Source organism: Artemia sp. Qi Xiang Cuo, chromosome 2 (genome assembly GCF_049724085.1).
Source record: "Artemia sp. Qi Xiang Cuo chromosome 2, ASM4972408v1, whole genome shotgun sequence".
Classification (NCBI taxonomy): domain Eukaryota; kingdom Metazoa; phylum Arthropoda; class Branchiopoda; order Anostraca; family Artemiidae; genus Artemia; species Artemia sp. Qi Xiang Cuo.
Genome location: NC_142795.1, coordinates 28,069,914 through 28,093,639, shown reverse-complemented (window position 1 = coordinate 28,093,639; position 23,726 = coordinate 28,069,914). Strand labels below are relative to the sequence as shown.

At 35.6% G+C, this 23,726-nt stretch overlaps 2 protein-coding genes across 4 annotated transcripts in view; one reads left to right on the top strand and one right to left on the bottom strand.

The window, feature by feature from the left end:
- Positions 1-23,726, bottom strand: part of LOC148955079 (uncharacterized) — a 165,651-nt gene that overhangs the window by 4,546 nt on the left and 137,379 nt on the right. Inside the window, exon 23 of one of the 2 annotated variants that reach the window (XM_089100123.1) lies at positions 11,931-12,039. The exons of the other annotated variant lie outside the window; for it this stretch is intronic. Within the exon in view, the coding sequence (XP_088956249.1) occupies positions 12,005-12,039 (35 nt within the window). The 3' untranslated portion in view covers positions 11,931-12,004. Of the gene's footprint in view, positions 1-11,930; positions 12,040-23,726 lie in introns of those variants that run through there. 2 annotated transcript variants of the gene reach the window in all.
- The window catches only part of gol (ring finger protein goliath), an 88,175-nt gene that overhangs the window by 60,700 nt on the left and 3,749 nt on the right, over positions 1-23,726 (top strand). For both annotated transcript variants that reach the window (XM_089100142.1, XM_089100134.1), the window contains exons 5-7: positions 299-378; positions 10,078-10,174; positions 15,989-16,177. In XM_089100142.1, the coding sequence (XP_088956268.1) occupies positions 299-378; positions 10,078-10,174; positions 15,989-16,177 (366 nt within the window). The remainder of the gene's footprint in view (positions 1-298; positions 379-10,077; positions 10,175-15,988; positions 16,178-23,726) is intronic.

Genomic DNA, 23,726 nt, shown 5'->3' with positions numbered 1-23,726 from the left:
ATATAGGGTTTCGGCCATGGCGATTTCAATAGTTTACTTTTTCGTTTCGATCCAATTTGGTTTCTAAATAATTAATTTTGGGTTACTATTGGCCAAGGTTCGTCCTTTACAACCACGATATCCAGTCAGTGTTGCTATTATTAGATTTATATTTTTGCGACTGTCTACTACTGCTATATTGGTTGGCAGTATTTCCAAACTAGTTTTGAACTTATGCCTATTTTTGGCTCCTCCCTTTTGGTGGTCCCGCCTATTATCGTTTTTATAACGTGATTTATTCTAATTTTTCCTCTTTTAGGAATCGGGCGAAGTAGAATGTTGTGCAATATGCATTGAACCATTCAAAAGTAATGATACTATCCGCCATCTACCTTGCAAGTAAGTAATGTTTAGTTGCCCTACTCATTTTTTTTTATAGCAATATTTAAAAAAGGAAGAAATTATAAGTTGATATGAGAAATCCGCAATGATAATTCTAAAAAAGTAGTAATACATTATAAAAGTTCAAAAGAAGGCAAAAATAGTTTACGGGTGCTTCAAATGTTATCATAATCGATTATTTTATAGACAATTCTCCCGGTTTCGAAAGTATGATTTGAAGATCAGGAGGTCCAGTTTTGAACCATCTATGCAAGTGAACCCACCTAAGGCTAATAGAGTGCCTAGTCGTGTCAGTTTATTGGATGTATTTGCCCCAAGGTCGTCACCCTGACTGAAATGGTCTCGCAACTGGATGGTTTAACTGCAGTGAAACAGTATCTAGAGTTTATAAGTGCAGCTTTATCCTTTACGTTGCCACAGCATGACAATCACGACGCTCAGACAACGCCAATTATGAGATTTCGGGGATTTGGGGCAAAAGGCTTTATAGAGCCTTGTTATAAGGTCTGCCTGATCGAAAAACGAGAAGCAATATTCTTGTGTACCAAATATTCTTGTTCGAGTGTCTTGCCAGTTTGATAATACTTTGAGGTTATAATAATGTTTCTATTAATTTTGGCGAGGCCTGTTAAATTTCTCAAGCAGTACTAGTAAAAGTGGTCTTCGTCATGAACTTAATGTTATTTATTAAATCTTTGGTTTTTGCTCGATGAAGTAAAATCGCTGTTTATAGTCATACCAATGTAGTGCAAGGCCCAAGGGGCTGCCCGATGGCACAAGCCACGCATAGTGGAAGTGGGCCAAAGAGCATATTATGTTTGGCGTAAGGAGATGCGATAAGGCAGAAATGTGCCATGCGTGGCGGAACAAGTGGCACTAGAGCCGTATTTAGGATTTCTGTTTGGATGTTGCAAAAATAATGTTTGTTATGGGGGGGGGATGAGGTGAATTTTTTTTTTTGAGGGGGAGGGAGTTTTCCAGAATAATTTTTGTTTGGGGGGGAGGGGGTTATTTATTTTTAGGGGAAACAGTCTTTTTAAATTGAATTTTTACTGCCAACTTACGATTCAGGGAAATTATTCGAGGGTTTCAAATTCGGTAACCCCTTCCCTCCCTGGATACGGCCCTGAGTGGTACTCCGATATGTACATCTGGTTGTGAAGGATAGGAAGTCCTTTAACTTGGGAGTAATGAAGCAACACATTTCCTTGTTTACTAATTTATAATTTTTAAGCACAATATATTTTTAGTCAGTAAATAGTTATGATTTCTAAACTACTAATTTCAATGCACAAATGTTGTTCCCTGTTACCAGTTTCTCGCAAGTATACTGTTTACTATCCAATAAAATGTTTTGTTTTGTTTTAGAGAAAGAGCAATTAAATTCGTAGTGTTACTTGCCTTTTATAAATGAAATTTCCGAATTAGAAATTGAACTTCGCCAATGACATAATGACTTGCTTATTTTGGAAATTCGACCATAAAAGTCTGATAAAAGCGACATAAAATAATAATGATTTGGCATCTGCGGTATTTAAAACTATGATTGCTATGAAAAGATAACTTTTAGTGAGACCCCTTCCAAAAATAGTATTAGACATCGTTTTGGATGTATACTGATGGCAAGGCCGTATCAGGGTGGGTGGGGTTCAAGGTTTGAGCCCCCCCCCGAAATTTTTTTTACTCGTTAAAACGTAAGAAAAAATGCACATCAGCAAATTTTGATGCTTTTTTTAACCCCCCTCCCCCGAAAAAAAAATCCTGGATATGCCCTTGACTAACAGCACTACACCATTTATTTTTTGGTGGTCTATGACCCTGTAATATTGAAATGGTCCCGATTGTAATTTATAATTTTCTGAGTAATTCGTATAATAATAATAATAATTTATTATGAGCAAAAAAAAAAAAAAAAAAAAAAAAAAAAAAAAAAAAAAAAAAAAAAAAAAAACAGGCCATACAGCACAGTATTCTTAAATACACTCCACAAGAAAAATAACATAAATATCAAGTTTCACTGATTGGTGTCAACGCTTCATTTACATATTTACATAACTGCCTGATTGTCCTTTTTACAGTTTTTTTTGGATCCCCGGGAACTCCAAGTTACCACCCTCAAAATACTTTCCCCTTAATAGAGAAAGTTGCTGGCACTCGGCTAGAATATGAGCCACATCCTCAATACCTCGGTTACATCTGGGGCAAGAGTAACTCACATCTGCATCTGGGGCCACCCTTTTTCTTTCAAATACTCTTTTTCTCTTTTTTTTAGTGGTAGGCAATTCTCTCGGATCCGAAACCAAGTCCTCAATGTCTCCCCCGGTAATCCTAGTTTAAAATAATATCCAAATCCAAACATCTCTTTTACTTAGGAATAAAACTTTAATGTTTCAGATGTTATAACTGCCTGGGTCCACATTTGGACTTCCTGGTCTTGTATTCTTTCTGTAATCATAGCCAAAAACGGCTCACCCTGATCTGAGGGTCCTAGCCCCTCATTCCAAATATAGGTTAATCCTAACATTTTTTATCCTAACATCTAAAACATTTTTTATTTGATACGGCCACGATCTTTTACGTTTAGACCGTAGCATCTCCACATAAGCTGCTTTTGCTGACCTATCTTCTGGCAGACTTAGAACTTTTAGCCAGTACCGGATCAACTGTGCTAATCCACTCATTCTCAGCGAAAATATTCCTAGGTCACCTTTATGTTACAGTTTTCTACGAGGTTACGCTCCCAAACCCCTCCCTCCCCCAAGAGAAAATGTCAACCATCCCCAACAATATTCCTGCGTGCGAGCTCCATTCTTGAACATAATTTAAAACCTACCTCTCCCCTTAAAAATGTGCCATTCGCCTTAAAAAGTGTCTGGGGGTGTTCCTATTCCATTTCAATATCACTGGAACCCTAAGTCAGAACGCTAGCTAGTGCAATATTATTTACTACTGTTTTAATTTTAAGGTAATACATTTTGCTGGTTCAAGGAGGTGCATTGTTATACTCAGTGAACTAAACAATCCATTGACAGCTGTAGAACACGCAGAAACTACTTAGAATGAATCTTGCAGCTCGAAACTTGTTGTTCTTTTAATTGCTTAAGGCAAGGTGATACGGTACCTTAAAATCAATTTGCAAGTCTCAGCGTCGACTGACCGTCACAAAGACAAAGGGTACATTTGCGAATTCTCCCAGGGTACTAACTATCATCGAGAGTTTTCGAAAACTTGTGGTTTGACTGTGAGATTTGGCTGAAAAGACACTGAAACTTTACTTCCCTTTTGTCGGCGAACTTGTCAATCAAAGCGGGCGAACTCCCGAAGTGGTGGAATTGTTCAAATGATAATTCCTTTGAGCTGGTTTTTAGAGTTTTTTTTAGCGGGTATGCTAGAGTATTTTTTCGGACTGCCATTTCCTGAACTTGAAAATTTCTCCTCCGTTTAATTGAAAATTATAATTCATACTTTCTGATGATGTAAGGTTCTTTTAAACTTAATATCTCAATCTTCAACAGAAAAAGCGAAAAGTTAAAATATTTTTTCTAAGATTTCCGGTAAAGAAGGTGTTGGCTTTAGTTTTCTGTCATGTGGATCTTTTATCGAAACTCAACTGTCTGAGGTCAATTCTGAGGTGAATTCTAAATAGTTTGGCCATACAAACATTAAAAAGTTTATAATGGACGGGAAAGGGCCATCCACCAGGTCATCCTGGTGGGGGGGGGGTGGGGTATTAGTTTCTTTATTAATAAATCAACTAAGGTTTCTACTGAATTCTTTAGCTATTCTTTTCTGTTTTCTTCAATTAAACGCAAATTTTCGCCAGAACTTTTTCTCGAAGTTTTTTCTCTAGCTCTTTAAAAGGTAAACTGAAGTCCTTACGAATATCCCTATCTAAAAGACTAAAATACTTTTTATATTAATGCGAGAAACCATAAAAAGGAAAACATTTCCCTTCAATAAGAGTCCTTTTATGAATTATGACTTTCCTTGTAGCTAAGTGCAATTTTCTCATTCGTACGACAAAAAAAGCTTTCTAAATTTATCCAAAATTCAGAAGAGAGAAATTACTCAATAATGAATTACTGGTAGACATGCAAAGAGATCTTATAAGGGAATTTAATAAAAAATGCGAAGGAATTCGAAGGGTGTAAATGACTCTCATCGCCACCTCGCCTCTCGTGATTTATGGACTTTTAAAATGTGACCTTATAATTAACTATATTTTTGTGGTAAACAATTTATGAAAATCGGCGCTCCGTGTGTTTGCAGCTAAATCAAACAGTTCGTGGTAACGAACTATAAGTAAGGAGCGACCCGGCTCAATAGTAATCGAAACTCTAAAAAACGAAATTTTGATACCAATAGATACATCAGAAGAATCAGATTTTTATGCTGATTTCAAATATATAAGTTACGTCATGTTTAGTCTTACCCATCAAAAGTTACGCGCCTGAGAAAATTTGCCTGATTTTCGAAAAAAGGGGGAAACAACCCCTAAGAGTCATATAACTTTAATGATAATTACACCGTCAGATTCAGCGTATCAGAGAACCCTACTATAGAGGTTTCAAGCTCCGATCTACAAAAATATGGAATTTTGTATATTTTGCCAGAAGAAAGATCACGGATGCGTGTTTATTTTTTTTTTATTTTTTTTCCCAGGGGTAATCGTATCGATCCAGTAGTCTTAGAATATCGTGAGAGGGCTCATTCAAACGGAAATTAAAAGTTTTAGGGCCCTTTTTAAGTGACCAAAAAAATTGGAGGGCAACTTGGCCCCTTCCCACGTTCATTTTTTTCCCGAAATAACCCAATCAAAATTTTGAGATAGGCATTTTGTTCAGCATAGCCAAAAATCTAATTTGTATGTCTTTGAGGATGATTTAATCCCCCACTGTTCCCGGGGGAAGGGCTACAAGTTATAAACTTTGGCCATTGTTTACATATAGTATTGGTTATTGGTAAGTATACAGGCATTTTCAGGAGGAATTTTTTTTCTAGTGGTGTGTCGGGGTAGAGTAGGGGTTACGGGGGAGGATCTTTCCATGGAGGAAATTTCCTTGGGGGAAGGGGCATTTCTATGAATGGGGCGCCAGATTTCCCAGCATTATTAAAAAACGATCAGAAATTAAAGACAAAAAACAAGTTTTTTTTCAACTGAAAGTAAGAAGCAACATTGAAACTTAAAACGAACAGAAATTATTACGTATATGAGGAGGGTTCATCTCCTAGTCAATACCTCGCTCTTTACGCTAAAGTTTTTTTTAGTACTTTTAAAATAGCTATCTATTCTAATTAACCGGCCTTTGTGATTCAGGGGTTTGTGATTCGAACAAGATTTGAACTTTAGCACAAAGAGCGAGGTATTGACTAGGGAGCGAACTCCATAATATACGTAATAAAAACATACGAGTATAGAAGTTCGTTAAGTATGTTAATTCGTAAGTTTCGTCAGAACAAAATTTCGAGAAAGCCAATTAGCCAAAAAAAGAAAAATTAATATGCGAATTTCGTTTTAACTATTCATGTACGGTGAGCCAAAACCAAAGCTGCATTAATTCAAAAGCGTTCAGATATTAACTAAAAAAACAAGTTTTTTTAACTGAAAGTAAGGAGCGACATCAAAACTTAAAACGATCAGAAATTATTCCGTATATGAAAGGGGCTCTCCCCTCCTCAACGCCTCGCTCTTTCCGCTAAAGCTTGACTCTGTCTCACAACTTTATTTTTTAAAACAATAAAAAACTTTACGGTAAAGAGCGAGGTGTTGAGGAGGGGACAGCCCCTTCCATATACGGAATAATTTCTGTTTGTTTTAAGTTTTAATGTCGCTCCTTACTTTCAGTTAAAAAAAACTTGTTTTTTTAGTTCATATCCCAAAGAACTAGGGCCGTTTTGGCTATAATAATTCAAAAGGCGTTAGGTGACAAAATATAAATTTGTGGGGAAGACTAAAAAGAGCGGAAAAAAGAAAAGAAAATTTGTTTTGAGCTTTTGACTGTTAATAGCGACCAGTCATCTTATAAGAAACATTTCTTTTTTTTTTATTTTTCGAAATTAAAGTTGTGAAAGAAAGCAATAATTTCGTTATCTAGAGATCCATTTTGAAATTATTTTGTCGATCGAGAAAAAAGGTTCTAACGCATTTTGGAAAAAAAAAAAATGAAGTAAGTATCTAACGAACCAAAATTAATGTCACAGTAGAACGATGGAATCAGTAATTTAATCAAATAGAAATAGTTGTGATCAAAACCCAGTAGATCACAAAAATTTTCCAATATTATGAATCGAATTATAGATAGGGCTAATTTAAATTAGCTCATTGCTCGAGTTTTGACGAAAAAATCCAGGTAATTAATAAAATCAATGAATATCATCCTAATGCCAAATATATCAAGAAAAACGAATGTAAAATAACTGAGCTGGAGAGGATTAGCGATAGATTTCAGACAAGGACTGTCACGCAACGCACTTTGCAACCTGGATTTCCGCTCTGGGTTCACGGATTTTCGCCGATACATATGAGTCCATTGGTCCTACCTTTAGAAGTAGGTACTTCAATATCATTGCTGAGGTGGAGCGATTCGGGCTACGGTGCCTCGTAGTTTTAAACCTGAATTTTGGGATTTTTCAAAGAGGAGGGTCCTGCAGATTAATATTGGAAAAATTATACTCTGTCTCCCCTGTATACAGGTATGGTTGCGGTGGGACTTGACAGAAAAGACTGAAGGATGAGTTCAAAATTGTAGCCTAGAATAAAGGTTGGCTCTTATCAGGGGCGGATCCAGGATTTTCTTAGGGGCGGGGGGGGGGGCGCAAAAGAGGTTGGTCCGATAAACTTGCGATGGGAGCAAGTTCAATTAACGTAAACTTGCTCCAATTAAGTAAATTACACTACTTTAGCCTAAGTTAGGAGGGGTGCCCCCCTCGCCCCCTCCCTGGATCCGCCACTGGCTCTTATAATCTTAGGCGGATGAGCCAGTGCTGGCAGATCAACACTACGTGCTCTTGGGCCACTCTGTGAGACAAAACCCTAATAGTGCCTAACGAAAGAACCAAGATATCTATGGAGCATATGTGACTCAGAAACTGACTCGGACTCGGAAACTGAATTTTCAATCAAAATAAGGGCCAAAGACGAGAAAGGTGTCAAGTTCTGACTGGAAAAAATTACTGAAAAACACCTATTTTGTAACTTGGGATTATACTGTAGATTTTAATTTTTTTAGCTAAGTTAGTCGATTTGTATTAACGATTTAGTTAATTTCATATTATTAATTACTTTAATATGATTAATTTAATATTAATTTGAAATTATTAAATTGATTTAATCTTATATCATTAAACACAAATTAACTATCTAATTAATTGATCACCCAATATGGATCTGTTTTAGCCCATTTCAAGATATTCAGAAGTTTCTGTGTTTTCCAACTCCACAATTTACTCTTTCGACTCACCAAAATATTTATAAGATGGAATTTTTTATTATAGTATCTCTTAGGGGACAGGGATTATCCTGGACCCGCCCCCCTAGATTTTAAAAATACCTGTTTCTTGGTATTTTCATTGAAAAATACATGTTTGTATTTTCAATTAAATGTTGAAAAAGTTAACCTCCTAGATAAAAAACACACATTTTGCCTCTCCCTCTAATCCATCCGACTTGACACCACTAAAAAGAACCTTTAAAATTGTCAGCGTGTTGCTAAATAGTGTCGCTTTATTTTGTTCTATAATAACGTAGTTTTGAGTGTGTATGTATTGAAAATGATATCACCTTGAGTGCAAACAACTGTGCAACGGCAGGTCGACCTTGCACAAGGTCAACCTTGAGCCAGTGTTGGATCCAGGGAAGGGGTAACGGGGGCACCCCGCCTAACATAGTCTAGAGTATAGTAATTTACTTAATTAACGCAAGTTTGCGTTAATTAAACTTGCTCCTAACGCAATTTTATCGGAGCCCCCCCCCCTAAAAAAATCCTGGATCCGCCACTGGCTTGTGCGAGCAAATGATGCTGAATCATGATTGTAGCTAGAAAAATCCATCCCCAATACTTTTATGACAAAGTGATCTTAAATCCCTAGTTCTATTCTAAGGTACGCAAATAACCATTTTTCCTGTTTCTAAAACGATAGTTCACCTTAAATAAGTTCAAAACCACTGACGGATTAGTTTGAATTTATCTTGCCATTATGTCACCAGCATCGGCAACGGCACATTATTTAAAAACAAAGTTTACTCTATATCATGACATATGTTTATGATCTGTATGACAGAAATACTGAGAAGAAAGTATGTTTTTTGTTAAAAGAGGAGGGGATTTTTTATATTTTACGGAAATATTGATCGTTCTTTTTCCCTTCATGCTAGTTTTACAAATGCTAGGCACGTAAGGTACATCTCTGATACACTCCAGTGACATCTAAAAAAATATGCTGGTCTTAAGAAAAAAGTGCTTATAATATTTTTGGTGCCTTGCCAAAAGATCCGTCCCTCTCAAAGGAATTTTTTTTCGAACTGTCATCGTTTTATTCCCCTAATTTATTAGTGCTCAGTCGAGCTTCTTTCCCAGGAGCCGCATGAGTGACTTGAGAGCCTCTTAAAATATAACTAAGGTATCCCCAGAACGAAAAGCTTAATTAATCCCCTTTGAAAACTACAGAAATGAGTCTCTTGGTTTCAAAGAAAAAGCAAGAAATAAAATAGGATACATCGGTGCTACTCATGCAAAAAAAAAACTTTCCTTGTTGTTCAACATGGGGGGGGGGCTGTAAGTTCCCTGAGTGGGGTTTTCTACAATGGCAATTTCGATAGAGTGCTTTTCATTTCGATTCGATGCCATTTCCGAGGGGTTTAATGTTCTTTTTCAAAATTCGTGTAAGTTTGTTTTTAAAATAACCTTTTACTATTAAGAAATAATTTTACTAATCGAAATAATAGTTACAATTCCTCAATCGGTTTCAAATGGACATCCTTGCTCACTTGGAATTTGTTTTGAAAAGCATTTTTAAGTTTTAGGTTACTATGGGCTAGAGTTCTTTCTTTAATAGGTTGCAGCTATTGCTGCAACCTAGATGTCATGATCTGGATAGGTATGGTGCCATTGATAGAACATTAAACTAAAATAAGAAAAAAAACAGGAATAAGACATTAAACCACTTTTCTATCGCTTTCTGTTCATAGATGTAATTTCTTTAGTGATTGGAAGTATGGTACCCTGCCAGCAACCAGTGATTATTTATTTAGAGCAAATCTCAGGTTTTTGCTTTATTCTAAACAGAAACAAGGTGGATGACAATTTATCCAGTTTTGTGTCATTAGTTTATACAATTGAGTAGGTTGTTTCGTGGATTGATTAAGGATATATACTTGTGTTGTATGGGTTTTTCTGAACACTTTATGTTACGAGCAAGGCAGTATCCAGGAGGAAGGGGTACCAGATTTTACCCTCATCCCCTAAATTTTATTAAACCCGTCAAAAGTAACTTAAACGCATATAAACAGGTTTTTGACACGTTTTGTAAACTTTTTTAATACCCCCTCCACCGAAAATATAACCCCCTGAACAAAATTCTGGATACACCCTTGGTTACAGGGAATATTTATAAAAATTAAAAAGTTGAAATTTACCTCTGAAGAAAGTGAGACGGCAACCTGATACGCTTAAAACCCTTATTTCTACCCTATTTCAGGCATGAATATCATAAGAATTGCATAGATCCCTGGCTTTTGGAGCACCGAACATGTCCAATGTGCAAAATGGATATTTTGAAACATTATGGCTACGTTGTAAGTATTTGCTTCGATACATTCTAAAAAACAAACTATATTAACACCGATTAATCTACGTTCTAAAGAAGACTTAGAAGAATAAATAAAATTCAGGGCAGCTTAGAAATCCATTTCATATTGAAGGGTAATTTTCTGAAGCTGTACAATTACTTTTCATATTTAAATCCTGTTAACATCCACTAATTATTGGATAGAACTTTCAAGTTTTCACCCTGTATGAGGCGTAAAAAAACGTATATATTATGTATCCGTGAAGAGTTCAGCTAGGATGGTTTTATTGTCTTGGTTTTGTTTCACAGTAATAGTTACTCTTTTTTCATGTAAGTGGGCAATTTCTAAGCAATTTCTAGCTGTGTGGCTGAATCACGTTTTAGTTTGGATATTAAATAAAAAAACAAGTTTTTTCAATTTAAAGTAAGGAGCAACATTGAAACTTAAAATGAACAGAGATTATTACGTATATCAGGAGAGTTGCCCCTCCTCAACACCTCGCTCTTCACGCTAATGTTTTTTAGTACTAAAAAAAGCTTCTTATTGTTCTAATTAAACGAACCTTGTGTGTCACGAGTCGTTCTTAAAGATTGTGATAAAATTCAAACTTTAGCGCAGAGCCAGGTGTCGAGGAGAAGCAAACCCCCTCATATAGATAATCATTTCTGTTCGTTTGAAGTTTTACTGTTGCTCTTTGCTTTCAGTTTGAAACTGTTTTTTTTAAATTTAATTTCTGATCGTTTTTTAAATAATGACAGGAAATATGGCTCCATCTCCACGGAAAAATCCCTCCTCCCCATGGGTATATTCTCTAGACGATTCAATCCTGGGGAAAATTTACTCCAGATAGTTATCCTTAATATCTCCTGCGTAAAATTGAGTCGGCGAAGAGAAAGCAAGACAAAAGACGAATTTCGTATAAAAATTCAGGCAAATTCCCCCAATTTAACATTTCCCCTGAAAATTCACCTCCTGAAAGATTCCCTCCCTATGGAAAATTCTCCCCGTGAAAACGGGAATATTGCACAACTGAAAAAAAAAAAAAATATCCGTGATCTTTCTTCTGGTTAAAAATACAAAATTCCACATTTTTGCAGATAGGAGCTTCAAATCTCTATAGTAGGGTTCTCTGATACGCTAAATCTGATGATGTGATTTTCATTAAGATTCTATGACTTTTAGGGGCTGTCTTTCTTCAAAAATCAGGCAAATTTTTTCAGTCTTGTAATCTTTAATGGGTAAGACTAAACTTAATGAAACTTATAAGTTAAAATCATCATAATAAGCCGATTCTTTTGATATATCTATTTGTATCAAAATTCCGTTTTTAGAGTTTCGGTTACTATTGAGCCAGGTCACTCATTACTTACGGCTCGGTACCTCAATCTGTTTGATTCATTGTCTTATCGGTATTTTTAATGAGTGTTTTTTCTTTAAGTGTCTATAATATAACTGTCTATAATAGACTATAACTGTCTATAATATAATATAATATCTCTATAATATAAAGGGTCAGTAATTTCTTTTGCATTAATTTTTAGAATTTTTCGTTGAGATTTAGTAATGCGATAATGAATTATTTAATTAGTTTATCATTTCAAGTTTTAATGCGACAGGACTTTATCATAATTCCCCGTAATCAGCCGAATTGCATTCAGATTAAACGCCATCTGTGAAAAAATAAATGACTAAATATGGCCTTAAACAGCTTTTGCAACGTAACTAAATTCGATTTTTAAGGCTTCAGTCAGACAACTCTTCACTCTTCAGACTTCAACTCTTCCAGGCAAATTTCCTTTCTTCACCAAATTATTTTCAATTGACTACATCCTAGTTCTATTTCGATATAAATCTGCTGAGTAGAATCTGTACTAAAACAAAAAATAAATCTGTTACCGCTAGTATATGGCTCTAACAATTTGAAATCTCCACTTTGTGGGAGTGGTAAAAAAACTTAAGAGCCATGACAAGTTAGAATAAAGCCAATAAAGAAAGCCAAAAGCTGGCATAACTTTTTCAAAGTTGTATAAAAATGATTATTTTCACTTTTTGACGATAATCAATCATCCATCCTAGGGCAGTACTAAGGTAGATATGCATACAGTAAGGGTAATTCAAAAGTATATCAGTTCTGTAAGCCGTTTGAAGGCAATTAGAGATCAAAAATTGATTCAAATATCTATAACTGACCATGTCCACAGAACTTGCAGGCAAGTGGGTGACTGAGATTGTAAGAAATTGTAACAAATAGCCATACAAAAAAAGAAAAAAACTACCGCTACGTATACCATGGATCGATTCTACGATCCATGAATTTGCATGGATCGGAGAAAAAATGTTTTTCCTTCTGCCTCCAGACAAATAATGTCCCGAATCTTACTATGAAAAATTCGCGCTTGCTTTCAGGCCTCAGACATAAAAAGCAAAAATACCCTCTCACGGAATTCCTAGACAATTGGAAAGTGAATTATCAAGCCCCATTTTTTTAAAATTTTCCAAAGGGATCCTTGATCTAGCGTTAGGAGAAGAGTTTTCCCGGTCATCCGTGAACTAGTGGGATTCAATCTTTGTCAGAGTAAAATGGCAATCTGCGCATTTTTTCAATACTGAAACTAATTTTACGAGAACAGAGGAGACAGTCAGCCGCAGATGAGTCTGTCTGGAATCGAACATCACATCTAGTATTGAAATTCATAAAATCATTATTTTCATCATCAAGGAAATTATTGCCTTTGTTGGGGTTCTTCATCATCGTTAAGATCGACGTTATTGTCATTATCGAGGCTATTATGGACTTAATCCCATATAAACCAAGGGCGGATCCAGGATTTTTTTTTGGGGGGGGGGGCAAAATAGGTTGATCCAATAAACTTGCGTTAAGAGGAAGTTTAATTAACGCAAAATTGCGTTAATTAAGTAAATTACACTATTTTAGACTACGTTAGGGGGGGGGGGCCCTGGATCCGCCACTTCTCTAAAAACTGTCCCCTGAAAAGTATTTTTTGTTGAATTTCAGTAATTTTGGTTCCACCGTGGTAGGGGAGCTTTATGATGAAGATCACCCTGAAAAAATATTGGGGCAGATGTTTGTTAATGACAATTAGTTGCAGAATTATCCAGAATGAAATCTATTTAGTTTTTAGCTACTCAAACTTAAGGATTATTTGAAATGATAATGAATTTAAATTTTTTTGTTTTAAAGTGTGGTACATAAATATAGTTAATAGCTTCGGATTTTAAAGATGTTGGTACCACTGAAAAGTGAAGTGGAAAGACTTTAAACAATAATAAAAAAATACTCTCTCCTTCCGCTGCTTCCTTCATCTATCAAACAGTTCGTGGTAACAAACTGTATGTAAGGAGCGATCCGGCTCAATGGTAACCGAAACTCTAAAAAAACGGAATTTTGATACCAATAGATACATCAAAAGAGCTAGATTTGTATGCTGATTTCAAACATAAGTTTCAGAAAATTTAGTCTTACCCATCAAAAGTTATGCGCCTGGGAAAATTCACGTTATTTTCGGAAAAAGGGGGAGACACCCCCTAAAAGTCATAGAACTCTAAAGAAAATCCTGCCATCAGATTCAGCGTATCAGAGAACCCTATTATAGAAGTTTCAAGCTCCTAACTGCAAAAACGTGGAATTTTTTATTTTTGCCAGAAGAAAGATCACGGATGCGTGTTTATTTCGACCCAGTAGTCCTTGAATATCGCAAGAGGGCTCATTCGAACGGAAATAAAAAATTCTAGTGCTCTTTTTAAGTGAACAAAAATGGATGGTAACAAGGCCCCCTCCCAGGCTCATTTTTTCCCAAAGTCACCTGATTAAAATTTTGAGATAGCCATTTTGTTCAGCGTGGTCGAAAAATGGAATAACTATGTCTTTGAGGATGACTTAATCCCCCACAGTCCCCAGGGAAAGGTCTGCAAGTTATGAACATTTCCCAATGTTTATATATAGTATTGTTTATTGGGAAGTATACAGAAGTTTTCAAGGGTGATTTTTTTCTGGTATTTGGGGAGGGGGGGGTTGCGTCAGTGGGTCGGGTGTTACGTGGGAGAATCTTTCCATGGAGGAAGTTTTCATGGGGGAAGGGACATTTCTATGATTTCCCAGCATTATTTAAAAAAAGATCAGAAATTAAATAAAATAATAATTTTTTCAACTGAAAGTAAGGAGCAGCATCAAAACTTAAAACGAACAGAAATTATTACGTATATGATTGGGTTCGCCCCCTAGTCACTAACTTACTCTTTACGCTAAAATTTGTTTGTACTATCATCAGAGCTATTTATTCTAATTAACTGCCTTTGTGATTAAGGGTCATTCTTAAAGAATCGGAACAAAATTTGAACTTTAGCGTAAAAAGCGAGATATTGACCAGGGGGCGAACTCCCTAATATACGTAATACAAATATACGAAAATAAAAGTTCGTTAAGTAAGTTAATTCGTAAGTAAGTCAGAACAAAATTTCGAGAAAGCCATTTAGCCAAAAAAAAGTAAAATTAGTATGCAAATTTCATTTTAATTATCCATGTATGCTGAGCCAAAATAAAATCTGCATAATTCAAAAACGATCAGAAATTAAATAAAAAGTTTTTTTTAACTGAAAGTAAGGAGCGACATTAAAACTTAAAACGAACAAAAATTATTTCGTATATGAAAGGGACTGTCCCCTCCTCAACGCTTCGCTCTTTACGCAAAAAGTTTGACTCTGTCTCACAACTTTATTTTTTAAACCAACAAAAAACTTTAGCGTAAAGAGCGAGGCATTGAGGAGGGGACAGCCCCTTTCATATACGGAATAATTTTTGTTCGTTTTAAGTTTTAATGTCGCTCCTTACTTTCAGTTAAAAAAAACTTGTTTTTTTATTTAATCTTATATAATGGCCTTCCCCATGACTTATTGTACCCGAAACGAGGGTCTCTAACGAGCCTCGAGGCTCGGCGTAGACACAAACGCATTCCAGGGTCCCTGGTTATTCATTTTCTATTATAAATATGTAAAAATGCAAATTAATATTGAAGCATTTATTTTTGGTTTCCGGAAGAAAAGAACCCTGGGTTTTTGTTTTGCAGATTGGATTTTGCCCGGTCAAATTTCCCGTGGGTTTATTTTTATAAGCCGAATTTTTCGGATTAGACCAAACATGCACATTAGAATTCATACAAGGGGGTGGGCATTTAAGAATGGGAAAAGAGAGGGAACGGGTAAAATGTGTAGAAGTAAAGGTAAAATAGTGAAAGTCTCAAGATTTGAGGATGAGTCACGTCTAAAGATCTCCCTCTTTGTATGGAGTAGAAGGATTTAATTTATGGTTTTGAATTTTTTTTCAGGCTTGATTATCCCGGGTTCCATTTTACCTGCGAAGGATTTTGTGTATGTCAAATTTTGTATGTGTTGGATTTGATATGGGTTGTGTTCTACCAGGTTGAATTTTGCGCGGGTTGAATTTTCCAGTAATAAAAAAAAAACATATCAGTATCCTGCTTTGACATTATTAGCTTTATTCGCCATTTTCACGGTATTAGTCAAAAATGACTAATTTTTATTGCTGGAACGTTTGGAGGGTGGGGGCCGCGATGCTGAGCTCCCCCTTCCAACTCCTAAATATTTACAATTGTCAAATGTTTAAATAACATTTTTTTTTATTATTCCCCCCTCCCCAAAAAATAGTAAATAGAAAAAATCCCGTGTACACGCCAGTCTTGTTACCCTTATTTGCCAATTAAGATAAGTCGCTAAACCATTAAAGGTTGGGCTTAAGCTGAGGCTATCAGAGAAAAGTAATTTATTAACAAATATTATTTTTAGTTTGCTGGGAGCCAAGAGAGTATTCTCAACATGGACTTGGATACTCCCATTGTTTCAACAAGACCTGGTAGAAGTGGCCCTGCGGGGAGCAGGAACTTAGCACCAGATGTAATTTCAGTACCTTCCACTCCACAGTCTCAGCGTGTTCCTTCTCCAATAAGTAGGAGATTAAGACTTCCTATTTCTTCGGTAAGACTTTTGTGTTTAGGCTATAGTTTGTGTTCTTGACAAGTCTTTATGACGTAGTAAGCATTCAGTTATTAAAGTTTTTTCCTCCGTCTTGAACAGACAAATTTAATATTTTGCCTGAAAACTATGCTACAAAATAAGCCAAATACAGATGCAATAAAATAAAAATGACGCAATACAATAAAATAAAAATGTTTAAAAAAAAAATTACGAATTTGAAAAAGAAAGTATGTTTGTTCTCATGACTTGGCATAAAGCCACGACAAGGTAAAATAGTGTGAAGTAGGTTGAAGTAAGTGTGAAGTATATTAAAGCAAGTGTGAAATAGGTTACACACGAATAGTAATTATTTAGTTGTACATTATTACTGACATTTACGTGTTTCATCATACTCTACCCTCTGCTGTGTGGGATGTATAGCTTATGCAGCTTTTCAAAATTTGAATCATTTGTGCATGTTTACAAATTGCTTCCTCAAAAAGTCCTGGAGTTTACCTCTTAAAAAGTGTATCGTGTAGCCCCCTCCCACCTGCAAAGCATGATTTTTAACCCATCTGTCCAACAAACTTCAAACCTCTGCAACAAGGACAAATCGGGTGATAATGAACTCAAACGGTCGTTAGATGCGCAACCATTGGCTACTACAACCTAATAAAGGACGACGTGACCTTTAACCGACGTAACCACGGCCCATAATAACCATAAAGATAGCCTGACACACCCAAAAGTGGCTTCGGATCGAGCACCGTTGGAATTGCCTTGACTGAAAACAATATAAGGGAAACTTAGAGTCCCTTGTCTTCAATTAAATAAAAAAAACAAGTTTTTTTTTAGCTGAAAGTAACGAGCGAAATTAAAACTTAAAACGAACAGAAATTATTCCGTATATGATAGGGGCTGTCCCCTCCCCAGCGCCTCGCTCTTTACGCTATAGTTTTTTATTGTTTAAAAAAACAGAGTTGTGAGAACGAGTCAAACTTTAGCGTAAAGAGAGAGGCGTTGAGGAGGGGACAGCCCCTTTCATATACGGAACAATTTCTATTCGTTTTAAGTTTTAATGTCGTTTCTTACTTTCAGTTAAAAAAACTTGTTTTTTATATTTTACTTCTTAAAGTTTTTGAGCTTTGGAATGCTTTGGTTTTATCTCACCGTGAGTGGATAGTTATAACGACATTTATGTGTTCATTTTACCTGTTTTTGGTTAGATGGCTTTCTTTAATGTTGTGTAATTTCATTTAATAACGTTTCCATTAGTAATAAATATAAATAACTTACGAATTAACCTACATAACGAACTTCTACATTCATATATTTTTAATACGTATATTATGGGGTTCGCCCCCTGTTCAATACCTCGCTATTTACGCTAAAATTCGAATTTTGTTCCAATTCTTTAAAAATGACTCCTTAATCACAAAGGCCATTAATTAGAATACATAGCTCCGATGAAAGTACTAAGAAAACTTTAGCGTAAAGAGCGAGGTATTGACTAGGGGGCGAACCCAATTATATACGTAGTAGTTTCTGTTCGTTTTAAGTTTTGATGTTGCTCCTTACTTCCAGTTGAAAAACTTGTTTTTTTAAATGTAATTTCTGATCGGTTTTTTAAATAATGCTGGGGAATCCGGCGCCCCCTTCATAGCAATTTTCCTTCCCCCATGAAAACTTCTTCCAAGGAAAGATCCTCCCACGTAACTCCCGACCCCCCCCCCCCACTACCAGAAAAAATACAACCCTGAAAACGTCTGTATACTTCCCAATAACCAATGCTATATGTAAACATTGGACAAAGTTTATAATTTTCGGCCCTTTCCCCGGGGACAGTGGGGGATTAAATCATCCTCAAAGACATAGCTATTTTTGACCCTGCTGAACAAAATGGCTATCTCAAAATTTTGATCGGGCGACTTTTGGAAAAAAATGAGCGTGGGAGAGGGCCTAATTGCCCTCCATTTTTTTGGTCACTTAAAAAGGGCACTAAAACTTCCCTCCAATTTCCGTTCGAATGAGCCCTCCCGCGATATTCTAGGGCCACTGGGTCTATACGATCACCCCTGGGGAAAAAAAACAACAAAAAAACAAATAAACACGCATCTGTTATCTTTCTTCTGGCAAAAAATACAAAAATTCCACATTTTTGCAGGTATGAGCTTAAACCTTTGTAGTGTGGCTCTCTGATACGCTGAATTTGATGGTGTGATTTTCATTAAGGTTCTGTGACTTTTAGCGGTGTTTTTCCCCAAGGGCGGATCCAGGATATTTTTTTTTTTGGGGGGGGGGGGCGCAAAACAGGTTGATCAGATAAACTTGCATTAGGTGCAAGTTTAATTAGCGCAAACTTGCGTTAATTAAGTAAATTACGCTACTTTAGATTTCGTTAGTTTTACCCTTCGCCCCCTGGATCCGCCACTGGTTTCTCCCTTTTTTCGAAAATCAGGCAAATTTTCTCAGGCGCGTAGCTTTTGATGGGTAGAACTAAACTTGATGAAACTTATATATTTTAAATCAGCATAAAAATGTGATTCTTTTGATGTATCTATTGTATCAAAATTCCGTTTTTTAGAGTTTCGGTTACTATTGAGCCGGGTCACTCCTTACTTACAATTTGTTACCACGAACTGTTTGACAAGAAGGAAAATCCCGTGGATTGAACAATAAGTAAAATCACTTTTTTACATGGGAAGGATGTGTCCTTTCTTTCCTCAGTTACTAGCGGGGCACTGGAACATCATAGAAAGTTGTTTAGTGGCTCACTTTAAAGGAAATTATTACGTCTAGTGCCTTTTATAATTAACAAAACGCAATATTTAAAACGAAATCACTTTCTGAAAAAATTGTATCTTCGTATACAGGATGTTTTGGCCCGAGACCGAGATGTGTGCAGCCACTCGCAAAGACCCATGGCACCATTCGTGCACACAAATAAACCATGGTGTGTTCAGTTTGGAGTAAAAATCAAGGTTCAGCAATTCAGGACCAGTAAACATTAAAATATAGATTTCTTATTTACTTGTGTTTGAGGCGAGTTGCAGGGTGTTCAACCCCAACTCAATTCCAAGGAGTTGCTGGATCTTAGTGAACATTTTATAAAAAAAAAAAAATTAATAAGAAATATTAGCATAGAAAAAAATTTATTTAAATCGATTTGACTTATTTATTTGTAAATGCAGGATGTATGGCGTAGCCAGCATCAGCAGGTATGTCTGAAATACTTATTGCGCTTGATTTTAATTCTAATTTTTTTAAATACAAAATTAATAAAAGAAAATTAATAAAATATTGTTTTATAAACTGAAAAATTTCAGGGTGCTACAAGTCACAAATCAACCGTCAAAAAGCGGGAGAAATAAATAAACATTGCGAAGATTTTTTTTATAATTCAAGTGAAGATTAAATAATTTGTCGACCATTTTCTCGGCATGCCCATCTAGCTCACTGTTTACCACCAGGGGTGTTGGTAGTACCGCCGGTTTATAGCCATTGTACCAGAGGGCTCTATCAAGCATGATATCTCATTTTATAAATATTTTCTTATACACCTCTTTGCTTTGCGCGGGTGATTTCAAATTCAAAATAAGAGAAATCTGTAAATTGTTAATCTCGATGAAAACTTATTACAAACGAAGCACCTCTGCAGCTTTTAAACAGAGTATTTACCTTATAGAAAACTAAATGCACGCGCACTTTTTAAGATTTAAACATTATACATTTTCTTGCATTTAAATAATAATACAAATTATTAGTCTTTCTTTTATTTTTGTAACTTTTATAATATCAACATTTCATCAGCCGTAATGTAATTGATATAGCAGTTCATGCATTTTCAAACATAGCAGTTCAACATATTGCAGTGCAAACATAGCAGTTCTACAATGCATGAAATACCAGAATCAAATTAATTTCCTTCTGAACCAACCCGTACTCAGTTACTATGGAGCCAATTACGGCAAACATAGATTCGTTTATTTTTTATTCCTTTGAACCAAATTGCGATGTCTATCTCCTAATATCATCTCCTAGAACTGTTCAATGAACGGCGATGCAAAGAATACAAATCACAGTTTCGTTCTCTGTTAAGATCTAAAGAAAACAACAGAAGAACTCATAAAAACGCAGGTCTCTTCCGGGGAATTCCCCCTAAGACTAAACTCAGACAAATGTCATGAACCAAAATAAGGAGATATTCAAATGTAAACCGACCTTGGAGCCTCAAAGAAAACACCGAAGGAAACACGTTTATGTTTGAAAATGGATTTTGAAAAAAAACAGCCATTGTATTTGCATTTTATTTAATTGTGGATCCCCTCCCCCAGATTTTGATTTTTTTTTGTATCTTTATTTGAAAAAGTCATTTGTTACTCTTACGATATTCTTTATGCTTAATTTTTATCCAAAGCTACTTTTTTGTCAATTAATACTCTGATAACGCAATTATAGTTTAAAAATTTATTTCTAATTACATTAATTAATAATTACACTTATTTTATTATCGTCTGTTTATTCCCGCAAGAAAACAAATCTGAATGAGTAGCTTTTGTTCAAATTGAATAAAAAAACAAGTTTTTTTACTGAAAGTAAGGAGCAGCATTAAAAGCTTAGAACGAACAGAAATTATTCAGTATATGAGCGGGACTGTCCCTTCTCAATACCCTCCTTGACGCTAAAATTTTTTTAGAACTTTTAAAAAAGGTTCTGTTTCTAATTACACGGCCCTTGTGTTTCAGTAATCGTTCTTAAGGAATTGAGACAAAAGGTCGTACGTTAGCGTAAAGAGCGCGATATAGAGAAGGGGGAAGCCCCCCTCATATACGGAATAATTTCTGTTCTTTTTAAGTTTTAACGTTGCTCCTTACTTTCAATAGCAAATTTTTTATTTATTTAATTTCTGGTAGTTTTTCTTATAATCTCAGGAAATCCACCCTCCTCCTTGAAAAACATCCCTCACGAAAAATTCATCCATAGAAAGTTTCTCCCAAGTAAAATTCTTCTACAAGAAAATTATTCTCGGACAATTCCATCCTCGCTGCGAAATCCTCCCAGAAAATTTCTTGCCTGAAAAATCCTCCTTAAAATACTTTCATTTGAAGAAATACTTTAGTTTATTGAACCTCTGATCCTTTTTAAGGCCATGGGGGAATCCTTCCTATGTGGAAAATATTTCCCGGATATCCCTCCCTCCAATGGAAAGTTTCTCCCGCAGAAAATTTCCCCGTGGAGAACTTCTCCTGATGATAATTCTCCCATGGTGAATTTCTCCCGTGGGAATTCCCCCTACGTAAAAATATCCCAGAGAATTCCAACTCCGCTAAGAATTCTCGCCAGACAATTTCCACGAAGTATCTCCACATGTAAAACGGGGTCGCCAACGAAAACGTGGTCGTCAACGACAAATAAAACGAATTGCGTATGTGAATTCTGGCAAATTCTTCCCGTGCAAAATTTTCCCAGGAAAGCTCACCCCTGGAAACTGCCATCCCAATGGGAAATTCTCCCCGTAGAAAATCCGTCCCAACAAAATCACCCGCCCCCTGAAAAACGTCGGTATACTTCCCTATAACAAATAATATATGTAAATAATGGGAAATTTCATAGCTTGCAGCCCTTCCTTCGGTGGTTCTGGGGATAAAGTAATCTCAGAAGACATACTGTAGCTATTTTACCTTTCAACTGTACTGAACAAAATGGCTGTCTCAAAATTTTGATCAGAAGACTTTTGGGAAAAAACGGCATGGGACCTTGAAGTTTTAATTTTCGTTCGAATAAGCTCTCTTGAGATATTCTAGGACCGTTGGTTCGATACGATCACCCCTTAAAAAAAAAAAAAAAAAAAAAAAAAAAAATAAAAAAACACGGATCCGCGATCTTTCTTCTGGCAAAAAATACAAAATTTCACATTTCTGCAGATAGGAGCTTGGACCATCTACATTAGGTTTTCTGATACGCTGTATCTGATGGTGTGATTTTTCATTCAGATTCTTTTACTTTTAGGGGTTCTCTCCCCAATTTTCGAAAATATTGCAAATTTCCTCAGGCTCGTAGTCTTTGATGGGTAACACTAAATTTAATGAATATTGCATGTTTGGAATCAGCATAATAAGCCGTTTTTTTTATACATCTGCTGATATCAAAATTCCGTTTTTTAGAGTTTCGGTTATTATTGAGCCGCGTCTCTCCTTACTTATCACGAACTGTTTGAAAGTTGCTTGGTAAAACTAAATTTTTCTGATTGGTACCGGGTTGGCTTTTTTTTTTATATAAAGTCAAGGCTCAGCTTGCTAATCTCCGTACCAAAGACATTTAAAGGTATCTAAAAACGAGGATCCTTAATTACGCTAGGAAAATAGAAGTCAATAATTTGTATAAGATAAAATAAAGGAAATGTCCTAGTTAATGTCTTGTCATCATCCCCCTCCAAAAACAAAAAATTTGAAGTTTTAATAATCCATTATTTATTTTTGCTAGAAAGTATCGGTGATTGCATTATGTGCAGCAATTAGATACCAGCGTCATCTATTTTTATTCATTGGTCTTCAAAAGGCGCTGGAATTAGCAAGCTGCTGTCCTAATCAGCGTTGTCAACTCTTCGAAATAAAATGTACTAATTGTCCAACTAAAACTGTGTCACAAGAGATTTATTTTTACCATCTGAACAGCAGACTAGAAATTTGCCTACATAGAAAGAACATGTTCGATAAACTAAAATTGAACAGATATCCAAGTCAGAAATGAGTAAATAAAACCAAATGTTCAGCAAATTTTGTGTTGTACCACAAAATTTGCAAACGTACCAACTTGTACCAGGACCTCTAAATTGCACCAAAACGGCACAGTTGTACAGCATTGACAACGCTGATCCTGACTTTAGATGCTTTTGGGACCCAAAATTAGTAAGCTGATTTCTTGAGTTTAGATCCAGAGGAGCATCGACCTGGGTGTTGGAGGCCCAATTTTTGGTGAGAACCATAATTGCTAAAGTAAATCAATCTAAAATGAAGAACTCGTCTTATTCTTTTTTATTAGATTCGAGGTACCGCCAGTTAAAACAAATGCCGATGAAAAAGTAAGAAAATCAGTCAAAAATACGAAATCAGTCAGTTTAGAATTATAGATTTATCTACTTTTTTGTGTAAAATTTGTAACATAATGACTTAAAAATAGTCAAAGATGGTCAAGAATGACATAAAATCAGTCAAAGATGGTGAAATCAGTCAGTTTAGAATTATAGATTCCTTTACTTTTTTTGTGTAAGGTTTGTAACACTACTAATCTATTAATGATATTCTAGGTATTTAGGCAATAGTTTTTTTTTTAAACTGCGTAAATATTATTGAAGTTATTTATGAAATTTTTAATTAGCGATTTCATTTTGATTGGACTCAAGAATTTGGTATTTTTGCTTGTTATAGCCGTTGTCAGTGAAAATGAATCTTACTAGCCTTTTAAGGGGTTGGCCCGCAGTGTAGACACGAATTCTCCAGCTATAAAATTGCCTCATAAGTAGTGGTAGGGGCGAATTATAAAATGGTGTAGTCTAAATTATTCGCAGACA